General features: G+C 32.3%; 1 protein-coding gene across 4 annotated transcripts; it reads left to right on the top strand.

Annotated features, from left to right (window-relative positions):
* The first annotated feature begins 1,187 nt into the window (after positions 1–1,187).
* Positions 1,188–22,668, top strand: LOC127734479 (C2 calcium-dependent domain-containing protein 4C-like). Of its 4 annotated transcripts, none has more exons than XM_052244371.1 (5): positions 1,188–1,278; positions 9,975–11,536; positions 13,878–13,989; positions 15,003–15,095; positions 22,071–22,668. In XM_052244371.1, exons 2-5 carry the CDS (start codon positions 10,049–10,051, stop codon positions 22,397–22,399), a joined length of 2,022 nt encoding a protein of 673 aa, XP_052100331.1. In that variant the 5' UTR covers positions 1,188–1,278; positions 9,975–10,048; the 3' UTR covers positions 22,400–22,668. The 4 variants fall into 4 exon arrangements, with proteins under 4 accessions (XP_052100331.1, XP_052100332.1, XP_052100330.1 ...); XM_052244372.1 differs by lacking the exon at positions 1,188–1,278 and adding an exon at positions 2,171–2,256 and having other exon boundaries at positions 15,003–15,065; XM_052244370.1 differs by lacking the exon at positions 1,188–1,278 and adding an exon at positions 2,171–2,256.
* The last annotated feature ends 1,529 nt before the right edge of the window (positions 22,669–24,197 follow it).

The following is a 24,197-nucleotide window of genomic DNA, read 5'->3' as shown; positions in this document are numbered from 1 at the left end:
CAATTTGGTAGGAAACATCGTCGACTTGGATGAAGATTTGGGAATTTGGACTACCACTGGAAAAAAGGTTTTGTTAAGTAGTGGTAGAAATTTTGCAATAGGTAACCTATTACCACCCCCCCGCCCCCCCCCCCCCCCCCCCCCCCCCTCATAAAAAAAATTACAAGGGTTATTTTACGTTTAAAGACCATGGAAATTTGCTAACTTGAGGCATCTTATTTAACTATCACATTCCGTCGTTAGGCTGCGTATTTAAACATCGTGTTCAGCAAAACGACTACTCCAATTTGGCAATTATTTTTAAAATCTTGATAGATTTTGCGAAAAAGAACGGGTAAAAAAAAAAACAAAGAATCGGATGCGATAATGGCTGGACGTGGTTGCGTATTAATACATCCCATATATTCAAACGGATGTCCCATCTTGACAAAATACAATGATATCTCTTCGGAAGTCCGTGTTACCAAGGTACGATTCCATGAGAGGTCCGTGATCAGTTACTAGGTAAATAAAATATTTGCCACTGAACGTTAAGCAAACAACAATCACCCAATCAATGAAACTTATTATTAATATGTAATAGTAATCTGTAAAAACTGTATGCATATGCTTATATATATGAAGTCTTAATCGTAGGCAACTTTCCTTAAAATTTCCTCAATAGTTATGCATTGATATGTATTTGGGCACAGATTTGATAAAAATATCACTGCTATACCGACAGTAACACACTAACTGTTAGTTTAGTTAGTGTTATATTATGTAAGAAATTCTCGGGATAAAACAAATAAGCTACACGTAATTTTGTCTTGAGATGATACATGTATGTGGTAAGACGTTCTGGAACGCTCAAAGTACGAGGAAGTTTATTTGGGTAAACGTGACGATCTGTACCGAATGACATTCTCGCCGTCAACACTATCAATATTGGGGTTGAATAAGGGTGAGCTACATGTAGCATATGTTATCCATTGATTATCCCCTATACTCAAATATCACCAATATATACGTGCCTTTATATTTGAAATGATGCTGTAACTTCGTTGTATAGATATATTTAAGTGTTTTTCTATGATATTTTAAAAAGTTGTTTATTATTTTTGATGCAAAAGAACGTCATGCATGCAACAATTTAAAATGCATCGATTTAATATCTTAGGCAGTTTTTACGTTTTAATCTAATAGTGATTAGGACAGGTTTACAGGTCCTCATATAAAAGCATAATATCGGCATCAACACATCATAACAGTTCTATATTTCCCAGTGGCAAACAATTCGTGAGTAAATTAATTCAGAAAAATGATATAGAACATATATCTTTATATATTTTATTTCTTGATGTAAATGTAATTCGTTGTTATTTTCTGAACGTCCAGTTGACAATATTTCAATAAATAACAATCAATATATTAATTTTAGTATAAAAATAAGAAGATGTGGTATGATTGCGAATGAGACAAAATTAATCTTCACCAGAAACAAAATGGCATATAAATAGACGTTAGTAACTATTAAAGGTCATTATATGGCCTTCCACAATGAGCAAATCCCCGAAATGACAAATATAAAACAATTCAAACGAGAAAACTAACGGCATGATTTATGTACCAAAACAATAAACGAAAAACTAATATGATATAAAGCAACAAACGACAACCATTGAGTTACACCCTCCTGACTTGGGACAGGAACATAAAGAATGGTAGGTTTTGGCCTATTAATGGAAAGAGAGTAAGGACACACAAATTGAACAGCAACTTTTCACCAAGGTATGGTAAGGAATTTGGCCTTACATCAGGTAATCTGCAGGTCGCTCATAATACTTACTGTGACACTTTTGGAGGGGGTACGGTCTTTATACATCCGGAACAAAAACCGACACCTCCCTGATCAAGGATTTTGATGCTACATGGAAGAAATTACTGTAGTAATAAATCTTTACTCCCGTGTGCTTCTTTAACTATAAAACAGATGTAACTGCTTAGCTAAATTAAAATTTTTGAATCCTCAACTTTTCCTTTTTTCAATTATTAGCTATGATACATTTCTTGTATTTAATCGAAATTGTCCAATAAGAAGAATTCGGCTTTACATTTAACTTACTCTATTCATGTGATTTAAATGTCATTACGTATGTAAAAGATGCATATCACAGTCATACTGTTTGATATACATTTAAATATTGGGAATTATCAAAGTGCTCTGACATCACAATAAGTTGACGGTTTGCAATAGGACTATATGAAACCATATATGTAAGTCAAAAGTTTACTTATTCTGCTCATTACTGTAACTCCAGAAAACAATACAAACAATTGCGAAAACATCGCAAAAATCAAACTTTCTTATTTTATATACGTCGAATCAAAATTAATTTATCGCTTTCAATTGATAGTAATCCTTCAACACTTTGTAATTATTTTACAGATTTGATGAAAGAACGTCTTTTTGTTTATTATTTTTTGGTGGAAGGGTAGGGTTCCCTTGTTTTGGTAGTATAATAGACGAAATAAGCGCACACACATTATTGTCCAAATAGAACAATTTTCTGTAGTTAGTTCATAATTAAGTTGAACGTCAGCTCTAGTTGGTAAACGACATATATTTATCCTTTCACGTAAAACAAACAGATGTTATCCATATATACTGATAGTGACAAACTGAAAACTTGATACCTATTAAATTGTCTGTATGAATGCAATCTCTACGAAAAATTTTGAAACGTTCAATATGACCGAAAAATCTTAATAAGATATCACAAAATTGTCTTAATTCGCATATATGCAATTGAATAAAATTTGTAAAATTCTTTTCATTTACAATACCGATCAATTAAAGAATTTTTGATATTTTATGATAAAATTGTAATTTTGCTTATATAGTCTTTTATTGCTGTATATCAAATTCGTTTTTCGTTCATTGTTTTGTTTTGCATATAAATCAGGCCGTTAGTTTTTCGTTTGAATTGTTTTACATTTATCATTTCGGGGCCTTTTTCGGGGTGTTTTCCTCATCGTTGAAGGCCAAACGGTGACTTATAGTTGTTAACTTCTATGGCATTTGGCCTTTGGTTGAGAGTTGTCGCATTGGCAATCATACCACATCTTTTTATTTTTATATTAAATTGCGTAGTATATTTTTAAATTGAATTGGTGAAGTCTGTTATACACAGAAAAGACCTTAAAACACTTTTTTTAAATGAAATGTACATCCAGTTTAAAAAAAAACATAGAATAATAAAGAAAATAAAAGGTCTAGGTCTGTGTTTTCAGATGATAGCAATATCATATATACCAAATGTTCTGCCGTATGTTCAATGTTTTAACAACTAATAAGCCTTAAACTTTAACATACTATTTCGATGATTATGGAGATCAGTCGTATGATGAATGGGTGTTACACTTTTTACTTACCTAAGTCATCTTTGTGCTATTTTCGTAACTTATTGAGTTAATTCTTGTACATTCTATAGTGCGCTTAATTTTAAAAATGACATAGTAATGAATCGATTTTAATTTCATTCACAACTTGTTCATGCAGAATAATTGACTTGATCTCAATGATTTATATATTTAAATGTATACATTCACTAGACACTGTATGGTATACCAACGAAAGAAATAGTATTCGGATAAGTTGTTGGCCTTTTTGTGCTTAAATATATATATATGACATTAAGTGCTCTGTGACCTATTAATTTCAAATTGAACTATTTATAAAATAACAAAAAAACAATCATATGTACTACTTCCCAGTATGTTCTTTTTGACCGGGTCCGATTTGGTGGTGTTACATCTTACAAAGTCTATCGAAATTATTTTGCAAAGAATTCCGCTCAAACCGGTGCTAGGAGCGTCTTAAACTTGTAGTGAGGTGAGGATTTATTTGCTCCATGTGAAGTCCTCACTGTGACTTTGATATGAAGAACAGCAATAAAAGCGCTGTTCCTTTGCTTTTTGTGAGTGTTTTTTGCTGTGCATGTACTGATTTCTTGTCATGGCTGGATACCCCATATCCTTTGTTTTTCTATTACCAAACATCCCACATTTACTTGTGTCACGGCTACATGGAGTTCAGTTAAATACTAAATCACCCATACTTTTACTTTTATCTCTATTGTCTCATCTACATGTAAATGATTGGCCTCTCAGTAAACTATTAAATATCCCATATTTACTTGTGTCTCGGCTACATGGTGTTGATATTTCAGTTGACTATTGAATATCCCATATGTGTTTGTGTCTCAGCTGTATAGTTATCAAAGTTCTCCCATATTTTTACTTGCGTAAATGATTGACATCTAAGTACTAAAATAAACTGTTTGTGTCTTAGCTGTATAGTTAACTGTGACATCTTAGTATACTTCTAAACATACTTTTGTCTCAGCTTGTGTCTCAACTACATGCTTGAAATCTCAGTTAAGTTCTAAATCTATAGTTTTATTTGCATCTCAGATACATATATATAGTTGAACACATTTCAGTAGATTCTTAAGCCTATATTTTACTTGTGTTTCGGTTAAGCACCTCTTGAATCTGTTGCTACGATATAAAAATTTGCTTCCGCAAATTTACAGATCTAACATTGTTGGGCTGTTGTTTAGACGAATTATATATATATATATATATATATATATCATTGAAGTGTAGTCAAATACATCTGTTTACTTTTATCGTAATTGTGTTTGTTCTTATCCAACTTGTTTGTGGAAACTGTACTACTTTTAAAATGCATAATGTGTGACGCGAGGTGTGACGCTATAAACATATTTTGCCACGTAATTTAGATAAATAACTGAAAGCAGTCTGACGTCTACAATTTTTATTTACACATACGGTATTTGTCAATGATTTAACGAAGTGCGAAATATTTAAAATAACTATTAATCTATGTAATTTTAACTTGTGATTTATAAAATATGGTTGATTTTGGTTGAAGCTTCATTTATTTTATTAAATACAGACAGAACACCCAATATAAATCGAAAAAGGAAACTTGTAACGACTATAGGAAAATTCAAAATTTCTTATTCAAAATTATAAATGAAGCATTTAGCCATTCATTAAAATGAGGAATGACAATTCAAGGTTAAATATATTTATTGTTATGAAAACGACTACGAGGTAGAGGACATTTCTGAGGTTAATTATCTAGTTCGGTTTAAAAGGGTTCATCTTGATTTTCCTCTAGTTTGCAGTGTTGTATTTTGTGCTTATTTATTTCAGATCACAAAGGTTCTTGAAAGTAATGGATAGTTATTTGTAAAAGTACTTTTTGCGGTTTTTGCTCAATTAATATGTGTAAATGATGAACACTAAAATAGAACAGCTCAGCAATGGTTGTAACATGAATTATAGCATGTTGAAGTTATGTTTGGTATTACATACTTCGACATATTCTGCCCTGTACTTGGCTCACAACCAGTAGCAACACTGCTTGATTATCTTATTCAATCATTCAATCAAATAATTAATGAGTGTATTATATCCTTGTCCTTCTGATCACATTGACGTATATGGCTGTCTAGGGTAATGTGATACTTTCCAATCGTATGCTGTTAATCTCATGCCATGAAACATGCTATACACAGTGACATTTGTTTCTTTCAATTTGATAATTTCGTTATTTTAAATAAAAATCAAATGGTTTTTTTCCCCTTTAGTCCTAACTTTTACAACTTTAGATTCAAAACGTTGTTCATCTTTCCAAAGTTTAAACAGAAGCTGAACTCTATTCCAATATAATGTAAAGTGTCGCTAGATTAACCAAGGAAGTATTATATTGACTTTCATGAATTAACAGATAATTAAGATTAGCACATATTTACAAAGCCCCTCGCTCGTTAGGGGACGACCATTTGATTTTTGGGGTGAGGTGTGGGAGGGCAGGATGATTTCGAATATGAATATCCTGGCCTGGTAAGAGCTGAAGTCTGAATGAAAATGAATACTCTGCAACAAAAAAACAGGAAACAGTTATGTACTAAAGTGAAAATGAATTTTAAACTGCGAAATATGGTTAGAACAAGGAATTATTTGAATCTGGAATAATTTTGAATTCTGAAGAAATGTTTGATGAAAACTAAACCAACTAAATAGGGATAGTCATGCGCACATGTCTAAAGTTCGGGTTACTTTCACTGATATTTCAGTATGAACTAACTAACCCCCTTTGCATGTGTGCATGGCTAACCCTCTTTACTTTGGTTAGTTTTCATCATACATTTCTTATCAATTTTCCAAAATTCAAAACTCTACCAGATTCAAATATTTCCTTTATTTAAGACCTTTTAAAATTGGCCTTTTGATCTATAAAAATGATTAAACAGTTCATTTCATATTTGATTGATGTATATTTCATATACTTGTAATTAGAGTTTTTAAAATCCTTGTACGATTACTAAGTTAGATATTTGTATTATTTTCTGTAAGTTAGTTGAAAAGTTTAATTAAATAGTTATGTTCAAAGAAAAAATACTACATTATTCAATTAATTATCTAATCAAATTATTATTTTGCAAAATATTCAAATTGCCTTTCCATGTCAGGAAATTTAAATACCTATTTTCTTTTTGTTATACATTGTAAATATTTCCATAAGCAAAATAATAATGCATGATATAATTATGTCTGAAAGTTACGGAAGCCCTGGAGCGTCATGCAAAAATAAAATTACAACTTGTGCGCACGAGTTACTATCTTGGTGATTGCTTTACATTGCTTAAATGGACAAATGTAGTAGCTGTTTTGTGTATGTTTAGTTGTTTCCTCCTACAGACATCTCGCGAGATCTGCTTCTTTTTTGTATTCATTCAATGCCTGATATGCGATACAATATGTAGATTTTTCAAGTTTGATTGTGTAATTTTATCTCTGACGTTTCTTTCGGTGTGCACTATCTCTAAGGAAGCTTGTTTTATCTGTTGTAATAGTTTTACTTGGTATATTATGACAGAATATTATCTACTTAAATGGCAAGGTCGAATTTGTATCCTTCGGCTGGTAATTTTTAAAGACATTTTTTTAATTTATTATTGATAAATCTTATATTCAGGCATATTACTTTTGTATAAATGGAACTTATCTGAAAGGTGCGTATATCAGTTTTCGTTTATTTGTTAATTCGAGATTGCGGCCGCATTGCAACTGAAAATAAGCTTTTTATGGTACGTGCATAATTGCATGGGATCATCAAGGTTGATTGATTGATTGATTGATTTCTTAAAATCCAGTGGCAAATATTTCATGCATATTCAAGATAAGAACGATTTAACAATATATCAAATAGTCGGTTCTTTAGAGTTTTTGACGGGAATGAAACGTAGAAAATTTTGAATGTCACTCAAAAATACGTGCAAGAGTGTTGCTCCCTTCAAGATTCATAAGGAGCGTGGCTCCATTCACGCGTCATATGATTAAAGTCTCATTTTTGATCGGGTCTAACTGCTTTATTACCCATCACGTACAGCCAAAGCGACACCTCCTCAATACGATACTTACTATCGGACGAGAGGTCAATCCTGTCAAATCTTGGGGTACGGGATTTTAAAGTGAATCAGTGAAAAAGACATATGTTGAAGTATTAACGGCATTGTTAAACTCACATTTATCAACGGAAGCGATGTCGATGCCAATGTAAACAAAGATGATTCTAATCAAGTGTTTAATGAACAGCCACACGGGATAACTTATGTGTTTTAAGCAAGTTCGTTTTCGGTAAGGACAAGTAACTGCAGAGTCTTTCTATTTACGATGTTTTCATTTTGTTTACAATGACAGTTAAATATCAGAATTTGACTTTGAAAATCTGAGAAATGTGGGTTTTTTTTCAATAAGATGTCTCCAGTTAACTATATTTATGAACCCATAATATATCTGATAAATCGTTAAAAAGTGTTTTGTCAGACTGTTGTCCGTTAAAATCTCCATGATTAATCGATTTAGAAGATAAGAAATGTATTCCATATCAAAAGTATGTTTTCTTATACGGTACGATTTTTCATTTGCTTATATTCTGAAGTAATGATCTATTCACTACTATATATATGTGGATGGTGTTTGTAAACAGGTCACATACATACACTCCGTCTGGTCGCTTAAAATGATACATTTATACGAAAAACAAAGTCCTAATACCATATTTCTCCCAACTTTGGTCGCATTTTGTACGTTAAAAAACAGTATAAAATATGTTATCATTTAACCTTGTAAATAAATTTTAATTGTATTTTGCCCAAAGTCATGTTTTTGTCTGAATTATTATGTGTATTTTGGCTATTTGTTTTTCAAGACAAGATAGAGAAGATTTTTGTAAAAGATAACATGGTTTAAGAAATCAGTACTTTTAAGGTATAGCATTTATTGTAATATTACCTGTAAAACATTTATTGTAATATTACCTGAACAATTGTGTGATACTCGTCACATTATATAACTTCTGTCTATCGACTAATGGAATAATGAAGATGTACTCCGCTCGGCATAGTTCTCTTACAGTATGTTAGTCATATGACAGTTAGGACCAAACAATTATATATCAGTGAAGACAGCTAGGAACTACCTTTATAAGTAGGAGTAATTATTGTATGTTTTCTTCTGTCGTATCACAAATGCCATATACCACATATGACGATGATAGAACACAGGAAAGTTTTCACCAATCAATATATTGATAGGCATTAATAGTTTCTCATTCATAAACTTAGATAGCTACTGTAAGGTAAGACATCATTTTACATGTGAAAATTGTCGGATTTGAATATTTAGTATTATTTGGTCTAATACCTTTTTTCTGGTTTGACATCGTGTAACATGGTTAATCTAGAGACATCTGTCATTAATTCTATATACAAAGCAAATAGATTGGACTTTTACCAGAGTTTTTGAAAATGTAGTTTTTAGCGGAAATGTGGGGTATGGGATGAATGTACTTAACACAGAAATATTCAAAGATAAACTGGGAAGTAAACATCCATTTATATACCCATTCGGTTGTATTGCTAATCTTCATGTTCTTGTGTTTTGTTTTCTAACAAAAAAGGTAACCAGCGTGGCATATATTCATTTATTTGTTAAATTAACATTACATACTAAAATATTAGAGTCGGGAAAGGTTATTATTTTATTAACTTAAATAATAATCATTTATATAAATGCGCCGCATCTGTTCAATAATATTTAATAATATCGTAAATTCTTTTAAACTTTAACAGTAGCTTTTCTTGTAAGTTCAAAATAAAAATAAATTTACTTGAAGATAAAAAGTCATCAATACATTGAAAATTTGTAATAGCATTGAAATACTTGGAATTTTGTGCAAATGATGCCTTTCAATATAACATGATTGACAATTTTCTCTGTCAAACGACCCCAGACCATGATGTATCCTGATGCGTTGATATGTACACGTAGTATCTGTACTAATTGATGAAGGAAATCATCTCATAGTTAACTAAATCCGATGAAATTCTGTAATCCAACATAGTAATATTTAATGATACTCAAAGGAATCATCAATGTCAACTCAAATCTGAAGCTTTCTCAAATTTTCAATTTAATGATGACTTTATATCAACAAGCACAATTATGTTTACGTTGATATTCCACGGGATAACATAGAATAGATTAATTCAATTTAATTATTGGTTTTAAATGAAATTCATTTGTGAATATTTGTTTGGCTTTTCACGTATTTACAGAAAATAACCGAGACGTAGTAAGGTATTGATATTCATGCTGGGTTTGTAATTCACATCTCATGGTTTATTATGGCTAGTCTCTAAATCACAAAATGATTTAGCAGCAAGTAATAGAGAAACTATTTGATTACTGAACAGACACAAAAATCATCAAGCAGATCAGACATACTTTTTGACAATGTTTTGTTATATTCAGGCTTTTCTTAGATATCCAAGGTAATAGAATTTTTCCTTTTTATTGATAGAAAATGTAGAGATTTAAATTCTATTTTGCAGACTGATTGTCAAGAGGTTTAGAAATTTCTCGAATAAAAAAGAATTTAAATAATTCAAACGGAAATAGCCATGTGATGGAATCAATGAAAGAAGTAAAGGAGTGGTTCTTACAAAAATGTCGTCTCCTACAAAATGGTAGCAACAACGAAAATATGCCAAATCCAAGTGAAAGTTTATTTCCTGGAGGAATGACCCCTAAAACAATTCCGGATTTCGTCATTCCAGGCTCTGGAGAAAGCTCAAGAAGACCTAGTTCAGAGCTTGGTTTGTTTGAAGATGACATATCATGCAGGTCAAGCTCACAACGAAGTAGTATTGGGTCATGCAGATCCAGCCCAAGAACCTCTATAAACGGTTCTATACCTGGACTTTCAGTGCCTAAAAATACTGATATATGTCGATCCGCCCCAGTTTCTCCAAAACATGAATCTAAGCCTATTATAGCGTACAACGACAATTCACAATCTATGGGATATTTAGAAAATATATCTTCTGAAACAAATGCTGATCCTCTATCGATAGCTGCCATGTCTCTACCCCATTTCCGTGCGAAAACTTCATTTGGGTTTACTACATTATCACAGAGTCCACATACTCGTCGAAAGGAGTCATTATTTCACACAGGAAGTGAAGGATTACTATCTCAAGGTGATAGAAATAGATTATCAGTTTTGGAAGCATTAAAAGTACGATGCAAGTCAGAAGTTCTGAACGATTTTGAAAAACTGGATTTTGAAGCCTTTCAAAAATCAAAAATGTCGTGTACGCCTTCTGTAGTTGTCACACCTTCTTCGAACGTGAATCGACCTAAATATGAACGATTATACGTCAGTCATCTTTCACCTTCACCAAGGTCAAATTGTCTGCAAGTACGTACTGGGAGAAAAGAGAAATATTTCAGACGTCGTTCATCTTTATTTGGGTTGGAAGACTCGCCGGTGTCATCAGAAGAATCCATACCAGAAAATGTTTCTTTAACCGACGACAATGGTCTCCCGACGTCGTGCCTTCAGCCTGGGAAAGTATCAGGTTCTCCTAATACTAAACGCCATTCTTCTCCTCAGCTACTTGAGGATGAACCATCTTCAGAAATGGAACAAAAACCGAGATCTAGTTCGTGTGGATCCTTGACAAAAAACCAAATTCCTAAAACCCAGTTTCTTGCAGAATATGGGGAACTTAAGTTTGCATTTCATTTCTTAGCAGCTTCAAGACTGTTCAAAGTTACAATAATCAAAGCTGAAAATCTTGGTGGTTTGACGAAAACAGAGTATAATATAAATTCATACTGCAAGGTATATCTGATGCCCGGAAAGATTCAAAAGCAGACAACGGACATGATAAAACATACCAAAAATCCAATATTCAGCCATGAGTTGACTTTTCATTCACTTACACTTGAGCAATTACATGCAATGGTTTTAAGGATAAAAATATTACATAAAGCACATAACCTGAAACTCCCAGAATTTCTTGGTCATGTAGACGTTAGTTTGGACAACTTTGATTTGATGACAGAAAATAGGATGTGGAAAGAAATTGATGGAAAAAAGGAGAGAGAGGTATTGTATATCTAAAATTATCTTTTTGAGAATCAAAGGAGATGAAGGGCATCTATCTATCAACAAGACATTAATACAGGTCAACATACGTTTATCATTACATGTCGTGTTAGAAAAAAAATTACTGCCATTATGAATGCTTAATTTAGAATAACCCTCTCAAATAACTTAAAATTCGGAATGTGTTGAGCCTCAAACGTGGGTGGTTCTATCCACTCACTAGTTCTGTATATTTTATATTTGTATGTGTATTATATTCCTATAACCACTTGCAACCATACCTTTGCGATATATTTACTTCCCATGAGAAAGGAACACAAAACTGTCACCAGACACCTAATGTCTTTTAAATGTTACATTCCTTGTTAGATTTTTTTCGCGATTTTGCATTGTTGAGCACAGTATGGTGACCACACGATGTTTTTCCTTAAGTATTGATTTTTTTTTTTATTATTCTGCTAATGCTCACCAAAGAATTAATGATCTATGAAGTTAGTGCTTTCGAAAGTCACGCCTAATGTTGTTCACATTCGGCTTGCTCCTAAAGATGTAGCCACTGTTGTAATATTATTAATTTCTTCTCGTCTTTTAAGAATTTTGTTTTATTATTTTTTGTTGAAGAAAGAACATAAATTGCGGAATTTAATCATGTCTTATTTGCTTGCTATTATTCTGTTGTTTCAGTTGTGTGTTATATGAAATATGTTTATCGATTTTATTTTGTTTAGAAAACATACAAAAAAATCTGATTTTATAAAGGTTTATCCCATTACCAACAAAACACCTTTGTTGAAAAGACAAAATCAATAACTGTCTTTTTATGACAGACATCTAATTGGATTAATAGTTTACACTTGTATATGTTGAATACTGATGTTTTATTCATTTATAGAAAGAAATTTATAAATTATTTGAATTCAAGTGTGATTACTTCTTTTATGCTATTAAGTATACCAGGGAAGATGATCTTCAAAGCAAAGAAACACTCAAGTTTTTTTTTCAGAAAATTTCTGTGAAAACCATTTAAACCTACTAAGAACTGATAATATGTTTGAAATATGATTATATGCGTTAAAATTGCATTGATATATTTTATAGCTTAAAGTTAGTGGAATATATAATTTAAGAAAGGGCATTAATTATTGTAAATGACCCATAAATTATACTTGTACAAAATGCAATATTTTACAGAAGTTTTTGTTATGATAAAACATTAGTAAGAATCGTATTTTTACATCGCGATGACCGTGAGGGCATTCCGATGTATTGTTGCCGACGAGATTTCTACTTACGTAACTTTCGTGTTTGACTGGTAACCGATCTATAAATACGCGGACATTATCGAGTGCAAAATAACATTCCTTATCGCTTGTTATAAATTCATTTCTTAAATGAATACTCATAAAATATTTTTGTTTAGAACATAAATTAATAATATGAAAATGTTTTGTCGTTAGAAATATATATATAAGTAAAAAATCATTGATATTATCTATGCACACGTACAGAAAAATTGTGTTAACGTATGCGGAAGAATATTTCAAGAACATTTTGCGGGAAAATATGAATGCCTGCTCAAATCCAATCTATTAGAAAATCATATTATTACAGAAGAGTGTCCATCATGCACTTGCACTGCACTATTATTAGAATAGTAAAATAGAATGATATACAAATGGATGAAAATTATATTTTATACATGTAACTGTTTTATACAAACATTAATATAATATATAACAACAAACCAGAGTATACTGATTTGTATCACTACAATATAATAGTTATTACGTTGACGTTGAATTCCCCGTCATTTATTCATTATCCACGCACGAACTTGTCTCAGAAAAAAATATATATCTGTACATTAAGCTCACTTTCAGGTATACAGATGTGATTTTTTTTTTCTGAGACAAGTGCTTGTGACCATCCACAAAAACTTGCGGTCATCAGATGTTCAGTACTTCAGTACTTTGATTAATAATATCGGTGGCTTTATCTATTTGTAAAATATTAGTATTAAAACTTTTCTGTTAAATCAGTATTCGAAAATAAATAGACGTATTATAAGCTCGAGAGAGATACAAAAAATAATGTTTGCACTAAATTAATTTGACACAGCTTATTCTTTGTATTGAATGACGTTCTTTTGAAAATTCTAATAACTTATCACTGTACCTTGTATTTGTTTCCATAAAAAAAAAAGTAGCTATGCAATTGTCCAAACAAGAAAATAAGATGCAACACGAAAGGAAACAAAATAAAAATAAGCTTGAAGTAAAAATACACATCTTAATCTTTAATGGTATGTTGAATGTACATAAGGTTTGTATTGTATTTATAGGATATTGGTAGTTTGGAAGTTTCATTGAATTTTTTGCCACGTGAAGGAAATTTGATAGTTGGAGTAAAGCAAGGAAAAGGGCTCCCTCATCACCAGATCACAGGACCACCAGGTGGGTACAGTAAAATACATGTACTTAAACTTCTTATTGTAGATGTTTTTGCCTGTCTGATAGACAAATGTGACATAACGACAAGATCTTACCATAAACAACACGATATATGTTTATCAGACCCGTTCTTGTATGATTGGAATATATATGACGTAACGGGGGGGGGGGGGGGGATTCAACAGTAACTAAGCTAAAATATCAGGGGGATTCAACAGTAACTAAGCTAAATTATCAACAAACAACAATAAATACCACGTTTTGACATACTGAGATTTAACAAGAGTAAGAAGTTGCCAGTGCTCCAAAGGATAAGCATATTTTACTAGGCGTGTGTCATTCGTATTGCTAAAACTAAGATGTTTTCTGTAAAGAGTTTACACATACTTAGCAATCAATGATGGCCAACACCATTCTAGTCTTTCATTTTTGTTGTTGTTTGGTTCTAAATAGCCAATAGCAAAAACTTGTAACCTTTCCGTTCTAAATAGCCAATGGGTTTTACTCATTGTTGAGGGTCGTACGGTGACCTATAGTTGTTAAGTTCTGTGTCATTTGGTCTCTTGTGGAGAGTTGTCTCATTGGCAATCATACCACATCTTTTTATTTTTATAATAGCTAAAACTTGTAACAATTCCCATTAAATATCGAATATAGATAAAATAAGTAAAAAGCGTTAATAAAAAGCAAATATTTAGTACAGGTTATCACATCAGTCAAATAATCAGAAAATCACCATATGGTCTTTCGGCGATGGGCAATATTCCCAAAACAAAGGGAAAGCTCTTAATGGGTTATTTAAACAGATGAGCCCTCGTTTCCTAGATATGCCGCCTTTGCAAAAACCTGTATTGCACGTTGACATATTGGTTGGGAAAGAAAGGGTATTTTGTGGACAAAATTGGGGGAAAACTTTAAATACTTGGATATACGTATAAGAACAATGAAGTTTTTGATGTTTTTCATCTTATTGGTTGTTTTGATTTTATTGATGACTATATTGTTGTTTTTATTAGTCGGATTATTACTTCCGCCCTGTAGATTTGGAAGTAAGGCACACTACAGATACCGTCGTTTTTGTGAGTGGATAAAAGCATGCAAACGTTTTAGTGAGTCATTAGCAATACTAATTCAAATTATCTAACAAAAATGTATGCTTTTTTTAACTATGCAAGTACATGTATACATTTGAGTACTTCAATTTCCTTTCTTTTACTAATAACTTGTATGAATGGTGGAATTGGGTAAAACATTGAAACTTATTAAGCCTTCCTTCTTGTAAAGTATCGGTATATCTTAAATATATAATACATAATTTCATATCTTAATTTCATTTATATAAAACTAATACACTCCTAACTAATTAATGTACTACCTCTTCAGACCCATATTCAAACTATTATATTTAACCATTAAATTATCCAGAAAGATGGCACTAGAAAAATACGAACTATGTACGTTATTTTCATGTTATTAATATAATAGGAGGAAATTAACGCTTGGTCTCTAATAACTGTTTATAGACTGAACATAAGTGGTCCATTTCTGATAAAATTGTATACTAATTAGTCTACCCCTATCAAAATCTAATCAGGTGTTAGGTAATCCAAGACTATCGTAGGTTGAGTGAACTATGGCCATTCTGATTATAGAATGATAGACGAGTGGACTGATTTGTTTGATTTTTTATGTGGCAATTTTCCCTTACGACAGATCAGAAAATGACCAATTAACTTTAGTTTTTACACTGGTATATAATTGGTAAATATGATAGGCATAGTTTCCCGAAACTGCATACTATGACGCAAAACAGTTAATTACAAGCCAGCGACTTATTTCACGAAAAATCTTACGAGAAAAAATACTCGTAAGTCATGGACAATTCAGTATGACTTACGATAAATTTTTGTCGTAAGATACTTTGTGAAAAGAGCGACTTTGGTGCTCAGGTCGTGATAGCTGATTTGTTCAACATGTAACCAAAAATTATCTCACTTCGTTTGAAGATTTTGTTCACTCACAACTGTTTTTTCCGTACCTTGACTATAATGACACATTAACCAAACATCAGAGCAATATCTTTATATCTATGAATTTTGCTCTCAACACTTTTGGTCTTTAATATCATATGCTCATATGCTTTTATGTTATTGCCTCCAAATACTCAGGCCTTGAAGAAGTCCAACAATATAAATAGCTTGTCAAACATGATGACGAATTAAACATATTAATACTACGCGCTGTATCAGTAACAGTGCAGCCTGTTTGTTGTGGCTTCGTTATTCCAAAGATCAACCATGTAAACTAGCGTATGAAAACATTTTTGTAAACTCTAGAGATGCTGCAACATTATGTTATTAACAATCAATTGTCTATTACGGTCTAGAGGGACCTCTTTAATTGCTCCTTTGTCTTTCGTAGGATATTATTTCTGTTTCAACATGACATTATGATATATCGTGGTATTTTAATATGCGTAAATGCCGAGGTCACAGAACTCTTAAATGTTGCTAGATTATAATGGTAATAAGAATCAATTTTATAGTTTTATAGAAATGAGAGATTAGTGCAAATAAAATGATTTTATTATCTAGAACTTGCTCTTTAAAGTAGATACATGGATTTACCTTCATTTGTAACCAAAAAGGTTGGAACAGCTAATTAGGGATTTAATTGCCGAACACCAGTAGTATTGAACCAGACTGGTTAACATTTGTTTCGCAGGTACCTGTATCACGAATATTCTAGAATATTACAGTTGTTATCAATTCATTCCATCTTTTTCGCAGATTGTAGTGTCTTTTCAATGTTGTCATTAATCTAAGGGTTTTGACATTAGGAAAGAGTACATCAGTATTATGTTTCGCAATCTGTCATGATTTGTGACGTAAATTTTGATGGATAATTTGCTTTTAAAATAACATAGGCCTCTTTACCTTTTGGTTATTTTTTTTTTATTTATTGCGCCCTATGTAATTACACCCTAATTATCCCAGCTTCTGTCCGAGTATGTTAATTTAGAAATGCGTATAGCAAATTCGGTACGTTTTGCTTAAATTTTGCATTGTATTTTCTTTACTGCCAAAAAAAGGAGGCGTAAGATATCAAAAGGACAACAAGAATTCATAAGTCGAAGAGAAACAACTGAGGCCAATTCGGAGTACTGGATAAACGGACATTCTAAAGACTTAATGATTAAATATTCAATGCCTCAGACAAACCACTTAATCATCCTCAAGACGTTCGTGTCAATGCCTGAATCTCGTGAGTTAAAACTAATTATTAGTCAATTCACTGGGATAGTACTCGGTAAGTACTTCAACGTCAGCGTGGTTCTATCTTGTATATTACAAGTGGGCTAGCTAATATTTCTTTCTCTAAAAAGGGGTACTCAATTAAGGGTAGAAGTGTATTATGACGAGAATATCTTTAGAATGTTTGCGTGATTGTAAATTAGTTTCTGCCATATACATAAACGTCAAAGTGATTTCAAAAGCATGTTTTCCGCCGTTAATGTACTTTCAAGTTGCATCCATTATCTGTTAAACTACATTCGGAACTGCAATTAAACAAACAATTTGGTATGAGACAGTATGACTTTTGAAAACAAAATTTTGTCTACCTTTTTTTTCAGGAAGGTTTACACTTAGCACATTTGCACGAGATCTATACAACACAGATTGAAACGTTTAAAGAATTGTATTTTTACAATTATCAATAGTAACTATGTGTATAATAAAACAGAACAATAAAACTGCGCTTCAGCTGTTGAATTACCTGCTCTTGGGGCGATTTGTATACTGAAAATATTCCAAAGCTCTATCAAATTTAAAAGTCAATGTAAGCCCCTCTTCTCGTGTCATAGTATAAAACATTTGACTTCAAAGTTCTTTAAACAAGTGTTCCTTATCTCTAAACTTAAAGATATACTAAAAGGATAAGTAAGTTTAACTTTGTTTCATCAAAAAAGGATGGTTAACGTAGACACAAATATCTTGTTTTAGGAAGGGTCTTAGAATGTAAAGATACAATATTTGTTACGTTTTATTGACGTGTTTTCCAAGAGACAGTCGTCAGAAAAAAAAACCATCTGTACTACTCTTCTATTTGACTTTTTACTTTGTTCGCATGAGGCCGATTTATATAGGGACTTCTTAAGAACGAAAATTAGCTCACAATATCCTTAAACTTCAACTATATAGACTATGGCGTGTCATTGAATGGTTTAAAATTAGATGGCTATGTTGAACTTGAAATAAAGGATCATACTTTAGATACAATGAGATCATCTAAGTATTTTATCTGACACCAGTGCTAGTAATTGACGCTGATGATCGGTTGAAAACAAAAACTTTACGTCAAAACATATGACTTAAATGTTTCCATTATGAACTTATTATTTGAATGTTGTTTCATTCCAACAACACAACAAGACCCTGCGCACCGATATATGTAATAATCAAACTGTAACACGACTGCCAACACTACTTTGAACATTATTTATGCGAAATATTTTTGGTATTACCATACCGGTGATGTTTTGTTCACAGCTTTTTACTGGTATCAACGCAAAAGACGGGTCAAGTTATAGTAATTGTTTCCTAAGTTACAGGAATGTAACAGTATTTTGTATAATGATGCATTGTTGTTGATGGCATGTATTGTTTTGAGCAGTTTTGTATATTGTTCATTTATCACGTTTTATTTTTGTTTTGTTTTTTTTTTTTTGGGGGGGGGGGGGGAGAGGGTCGGAGGCATTTTTTTTATCATTTTGTTATTTGTTGTTAAATGTTAGGTACGCGTTTTTGGAGCTCATTACGTTTTGTGCTCTTTGTTTTTTCATTTTTTTATTATATGATTCTGTTTTATAATCTTCTAGTTCTTCGTGGTGAGACCTTAAAGAATTTTGTTTGATAAGTACTAATTACTAGTTTGCACTCCAGTCACCCTAACAAACTATACAAATACCTGTATATGCCCACCCACCCACTGGACGCACTTGTGGAATATTACGTCACCGGCTCTCCTACAAGTAACAGCTTAATATGATTCCTTTATTTTAAATCACTAAAGCCTTTGGAAATACCGTATGATAGCAAAAAATAGGCAGAAGTCCAATGAAGTACGGAGCACTAATCGGCTTTCCCGAAGAATGATATTAAGTTGTATAAACTGTGTCGACTTACCTTGAGGCTATTCGATGAATTTAATGGAAACATGTCCTTGCGCGTGACGTAGTTTTCCAGTCATGTGTAGTCTTGCTGAAGGGCGTCCGTTTTGACTGTTTAAATAAACAGCCACATATGACTGTCCAACTAGTGGCAGGTTTGACGCAATGTAAAACTTGGTTCAAACCGCCACTTTCATTCAATAGTGACAGTAGCAAGTAAGGGAAATGACAGAGAATCTATTATTGTTAAAAGGATATTAAATAGTCTGTTTGACGAAATTTTCCTAAACCTTAGCAGTTTATATGGACTTATCTTTAAGATCTTATTTTGAAGTTTATTACATTATACATTATTACTCTTTCTCTAATTGTCTTACTTACATTCATGATTTAAAATACAACAGAATTTTTAGCCAATAATATTGACTTTCCTGCAGGCAGGCTTACAAGTCAAAGGGTGATCCTACGAACTTTTTATGGAAACATGATGAAAAACATTCTTATTTCATACCGCTAGCAACAACGATTTGATAAGCTCAGAATTTCTGCAATTAATATGATTAATATTTAATGCATTCATTTTATTTGCATTGATGGCAATTTTTATGGATTTAAATCCTAAAATGCACTTATTTCCGTCTTATATGGCATGTAAAATCATGGTTGATCTGGCTATAGCCTTTTATCCCTTTGTAGTTTGTCTTCCTTCTTTTGTATGGCTTCAAATATATTTCATATGGGATAAATGATTGAAGAAAAAATCTCAATGTTACGAATTTGTTTTGCATAGTATACCTGAAGGTACCATATGTATGTCATTTTTTAAATCCCATGCCCAAATATTAAGTTAACATACACTCACGAAGGGGAAACTGCACTAACTGCAAATGGACGGAACAGGGTATGTGCCTACCACTTTGTTTTCAAATCGACCGTCATTCAATTATTAAAGTCGTATTCAGTTCAAAACACAGGTTTTTTTTCAAACCTAGTACCACAACAAAAGATAAGTTCTTTTTTCACCATCATCGCATTTCTTATTACAATACATCTGATCATGTTTCAGTATTGACATCATTGCTGATGTGCTGCGTTATAAATGAGAGTTGAAAGATACCAAACTAAAATCATTTTATTAGACCCTGATACTCTGTCATCTTCAGCATATTCATTTACAAGGGGTCGCATCCTAACAGTTCATTGAACTACCATTTTCACAAGCATTTTAAATAAGTGCTACCTACGGTTAAGACAGTTATGCCTTTATAGATGTTAAGTTTTATCATTACCTGTCTACGCTTGAACCCTAATAATTTAACAAGCCAGGAATTTGTAGTTCTTAACTGTATACATTCTTGTTACCAATACCTTATGGATATTTTCTTAGTTTACGTAAAGTATCAGACGTAATCAGATAAATGGGAATTGTTCGTGACAACTTTCGCAAAACAACCTGATTAGACATCTAACACATAGATCTCTGTACCTAGACAAAGTATGAAATTACTAGAAAATTGATACTGAATCCATATCAAAGAAAAACTCAACAGTTATTTCCGATCTTTTTTTATCTTTAAAGGAAACACCATTTAGGCAAAACAGACATTTTAACATTTTTTTTTTTCTTTTTACATGATTACAGCGCGAATGGTAATTATTAAGCACAAGAAACATTTTAATTCACCTTTCTTATTCTAGCCTTTTTGATTCGAGCGCCACTGATGATTTTTATGGACACGATCTTTGATGACGGTTTTTACAACCACTGGGTTGATGACACTCCTGGTGGACGTTTCGTCCGTGTGGGTATCACCAGTCCAGTAGTCAGCACTCATATATAGGCATAACATATCATTGATAGTCTAATTATATAAACTTACTCTTCATGATAATTAATGTTTACTGTTAAGGAATATCTGTGTCACGTTCACAATTTTCGTAGCCACCATCCCGTGTTTTTCCTCGATTATCATACCTCTGAATGTGACTTATTACCGAATTCTTACTTACCATGATCAATACAATACGTGCTACTGTAGAGCAGGAACTGTTTACCTTTCCGGATCCCCAGATCTCTCTCCTGTTTTGGTGGTGTTCGAGTTGCTCAGATTATAGTTTTGTAGTGTTTTGTAGAATTGTTTAGCTATTAAAGTCGTTTTCTTGTTGGCCATGACACTGTCTGTTTTTCTTCGACTTATGACTTTGAAGTGTCCCTTGGTATCTTCTGCATTCTTTCCTCTTATGACACTTATGTTGTCGAAAAGCGCGTCTTCAACGTACTAAATCATAAGCCGGGTGTCGTTGGTGAGTTGACTTAACTGCACGACTTGCCGAAAAGAATAAGTTCGTGAAAAGAAATGTTCCCATACTCAGAATACTAGTACTAGAAATGAAGAGAAAAAAGCCGTTTGTAATATCTTTTGTTTCTCTTTTATGCAATGTTCAGTATTGAATTGGTAATTTGAAGTTATATTAACAATGATGGTGTCAGTTGGAAATCGAATTACGCATCTGCAAACTTTTTTACAAATTTGTATTAAAAATATATGTATTTAGCGTAACACACACAAAAACACAAAGTACAACTGAATTTATTTTCGGGTGTTTTATTATTCAATTTGTTTTAAAGAATAGTTTCAAATACAATTCTTGACAAAAATTGTGTATGTAAGAAATATTCTGATTATACTGAAGAGTCTTGAATTAAAGAAATGAACCTGGATGAACAGTGTATTCATACATTCTAAGTTTATGAATTACAAACTAACTTTTAAATCAAGAAATAATAAGACAAACAATTAATTGAATGAAAACGAAAAACCAATTTTGAGCAAGAAAAAAGTAAAATTTTTGCTCATAAAATGATTTAACATTGTAGTGTTTTATATATATCTAGACTATATTTCATTTTCAGATCCCTATGTCAAGGTAGAGCTCAGCCAACCAAACCGGTCAGTTTCAAGAAAACAGACGAAAACAAAGAAAAACACATCCGATCCGATTTACGATGAAACATTCAATTTTTCAATATCGCCGAAAATGGATGATCTTGCCTATACAACACTTACAATTGCCACTTACGATCATGAAAAACTGAGAAGTGACGAATTGATTGGACAAATAAAATTTGGTGTTGGTGCTGTTCAAGAAGGTGAAATAGACATGTGGGAAAAATGTATAAACTCACCAGGGGTAGAAATTTCAGAATGGTTGTTTCTGATGGACAATGATGATATAAAATAAGAAGAAAGGTTTTTCACCGAAGTGTCTGTTTTGTTTTTTAAACAAGTTGGTGCTATTTGTATTCTTTGATTATTTTACGCTGCATATCATTATACAATTTTCCGTGTGTTTACGCTTTAAAAAGACCTGCATGTTTGAAAGGAAATTCATGATCATGCGAAACACTTTTTTGTTCACAAAAGCTTCATCCACAAATTATTTATTATGTTTTTTTCAACAGCTATAAATGTTTTATAATTTCTGATAAAATAAAAGAAATACGAAGTTCACGTATTGAAATTTTATTAGGCTGTATAATAGCTGATCATATTAATTCAGGTAAAACATTGTGTCATGTTAAAAATATAGTGTATATATCCGTAAATTATTTGATCTAAAACAACTAACTACTAGCAACAGTACAGGGAGGATTTATGTGGTGCATGACTGGCACACGCCCTCCCCACATAGACTGCAGATACATTGGTTGCACGTACAAGAAAGAAAGAGAAGAAAAGGAAAAAAAACAACACTCATCCTGAAATATCCGAAGCTTTCGGTAGCTCCACCCTCCTCTGGTCTATTTTAGGACATTGTATTTGACTCTCCGGGTTTTAGACGGATAAAGACCCCTCACCTATGCTTCACGTCTCCTTCAGAACGCAAAATCTTGGACCCGCCCCTAACGACCTCAGGAAAGTTAACTATCACCAGAAGCCTTTTTGCCTTTGTCGGTGGTTGAATTATGACTACGGGTTTAACGTGTTGGCCACACACAAAAATGAGACATGTCGGCCATGAACATAGAGATATATAAAACAATAGTTATATATGAACAATTCAGACAAAATCAGGCAGAATAAACGTGGAAAAACATAGATGTACAATGGAACAGTTCACATACACAGAACGATTGAACTAAAAGTCACGGTACTCAAACACACAAAGATTCAGCAAAAAAAAGTACAAAAACCCGGAGAGATTGAACCAAACGAAGCGGTACACAAACAAGGATTCATTATGATTAAGGCAAAAGTAACAGTAGACAAACACGGCAAGGTAAGGCACAAAGAAACAGCTCACAAATAAGGTTAATTGAGCTAAAAGAAATAGTACACAAACATGGAAAGTTTTAGTCAAAAATATCATAAATACAAAAAAAGATCGAACTGAAAGAAACAAGATACAGAAACATTACAAGAATGAGCTAAAAGAAACAGAACACAGAAAAATTTAGCAAAACAGGACCGAAAAACCTTTCGTTTGGAATTTAGTAGTTAACTTAAAATATTACTGCGAATATTGAAACATTATCATATACTGACGGACTTTAAAAACGCAACACGAAATTATTTTTTTTAATTCTCTTTTTCAAATACTGTATGCAATTCTTGTAACATAAATGTATAAACATAAATTTTATTCATTTCTTTATTGTCTAAATTGAGCTTGCAGTTCAAAAATGTTGAATTGATTACGTCATGTTTAATGTTCAAATCAAGTGGTATAAGTGGTGAAACCCTTGCTTTCCCCTTATGAATGGATGTGTCACCGTCAAAGGCAATGACTGCCTGTAACCAACGCCTAAATGATTGACAGAAAAGTGAACAAGTTCTGTTGGGCATGTTTTCAGTTCTGTTTTGTTCCTTCTGATTTGGCCTTTGTCCTACCAATTGCAGTGTGTTTTGGCAATTTTGCGGTTTAAACTTTAGGACTTACAATTTTTTTTTCTGCAGTCGATTATTTGGCATTTCAGTATATGGGAAACATTTATGGCGTGAATCTGTCTGTCATGGCATTCGATTCTTAATTAGCAGTT

This window comes from Mytilus californianus, unplaced genomic scaffold (genome assembly GCF_021869535.1).
Source record: "Mytilus californianus isolate M0D057914Y unplaced genomic scaffold, xbMytCali1.0.p SCAF_3, whole genome shotgun sequence".
Taxonomy (NCBI): Eukaryota; Metazoa; Mollusca; class Bivalvia; order Mytilida; family Mytilidae; genus Mytilus; species Mytilus californianus.
The sequence above is the reverse complement of the archived record's forward strand: the minus strand, read 5'-3'. Positions and strand labels throughout refer to the sequence as shown.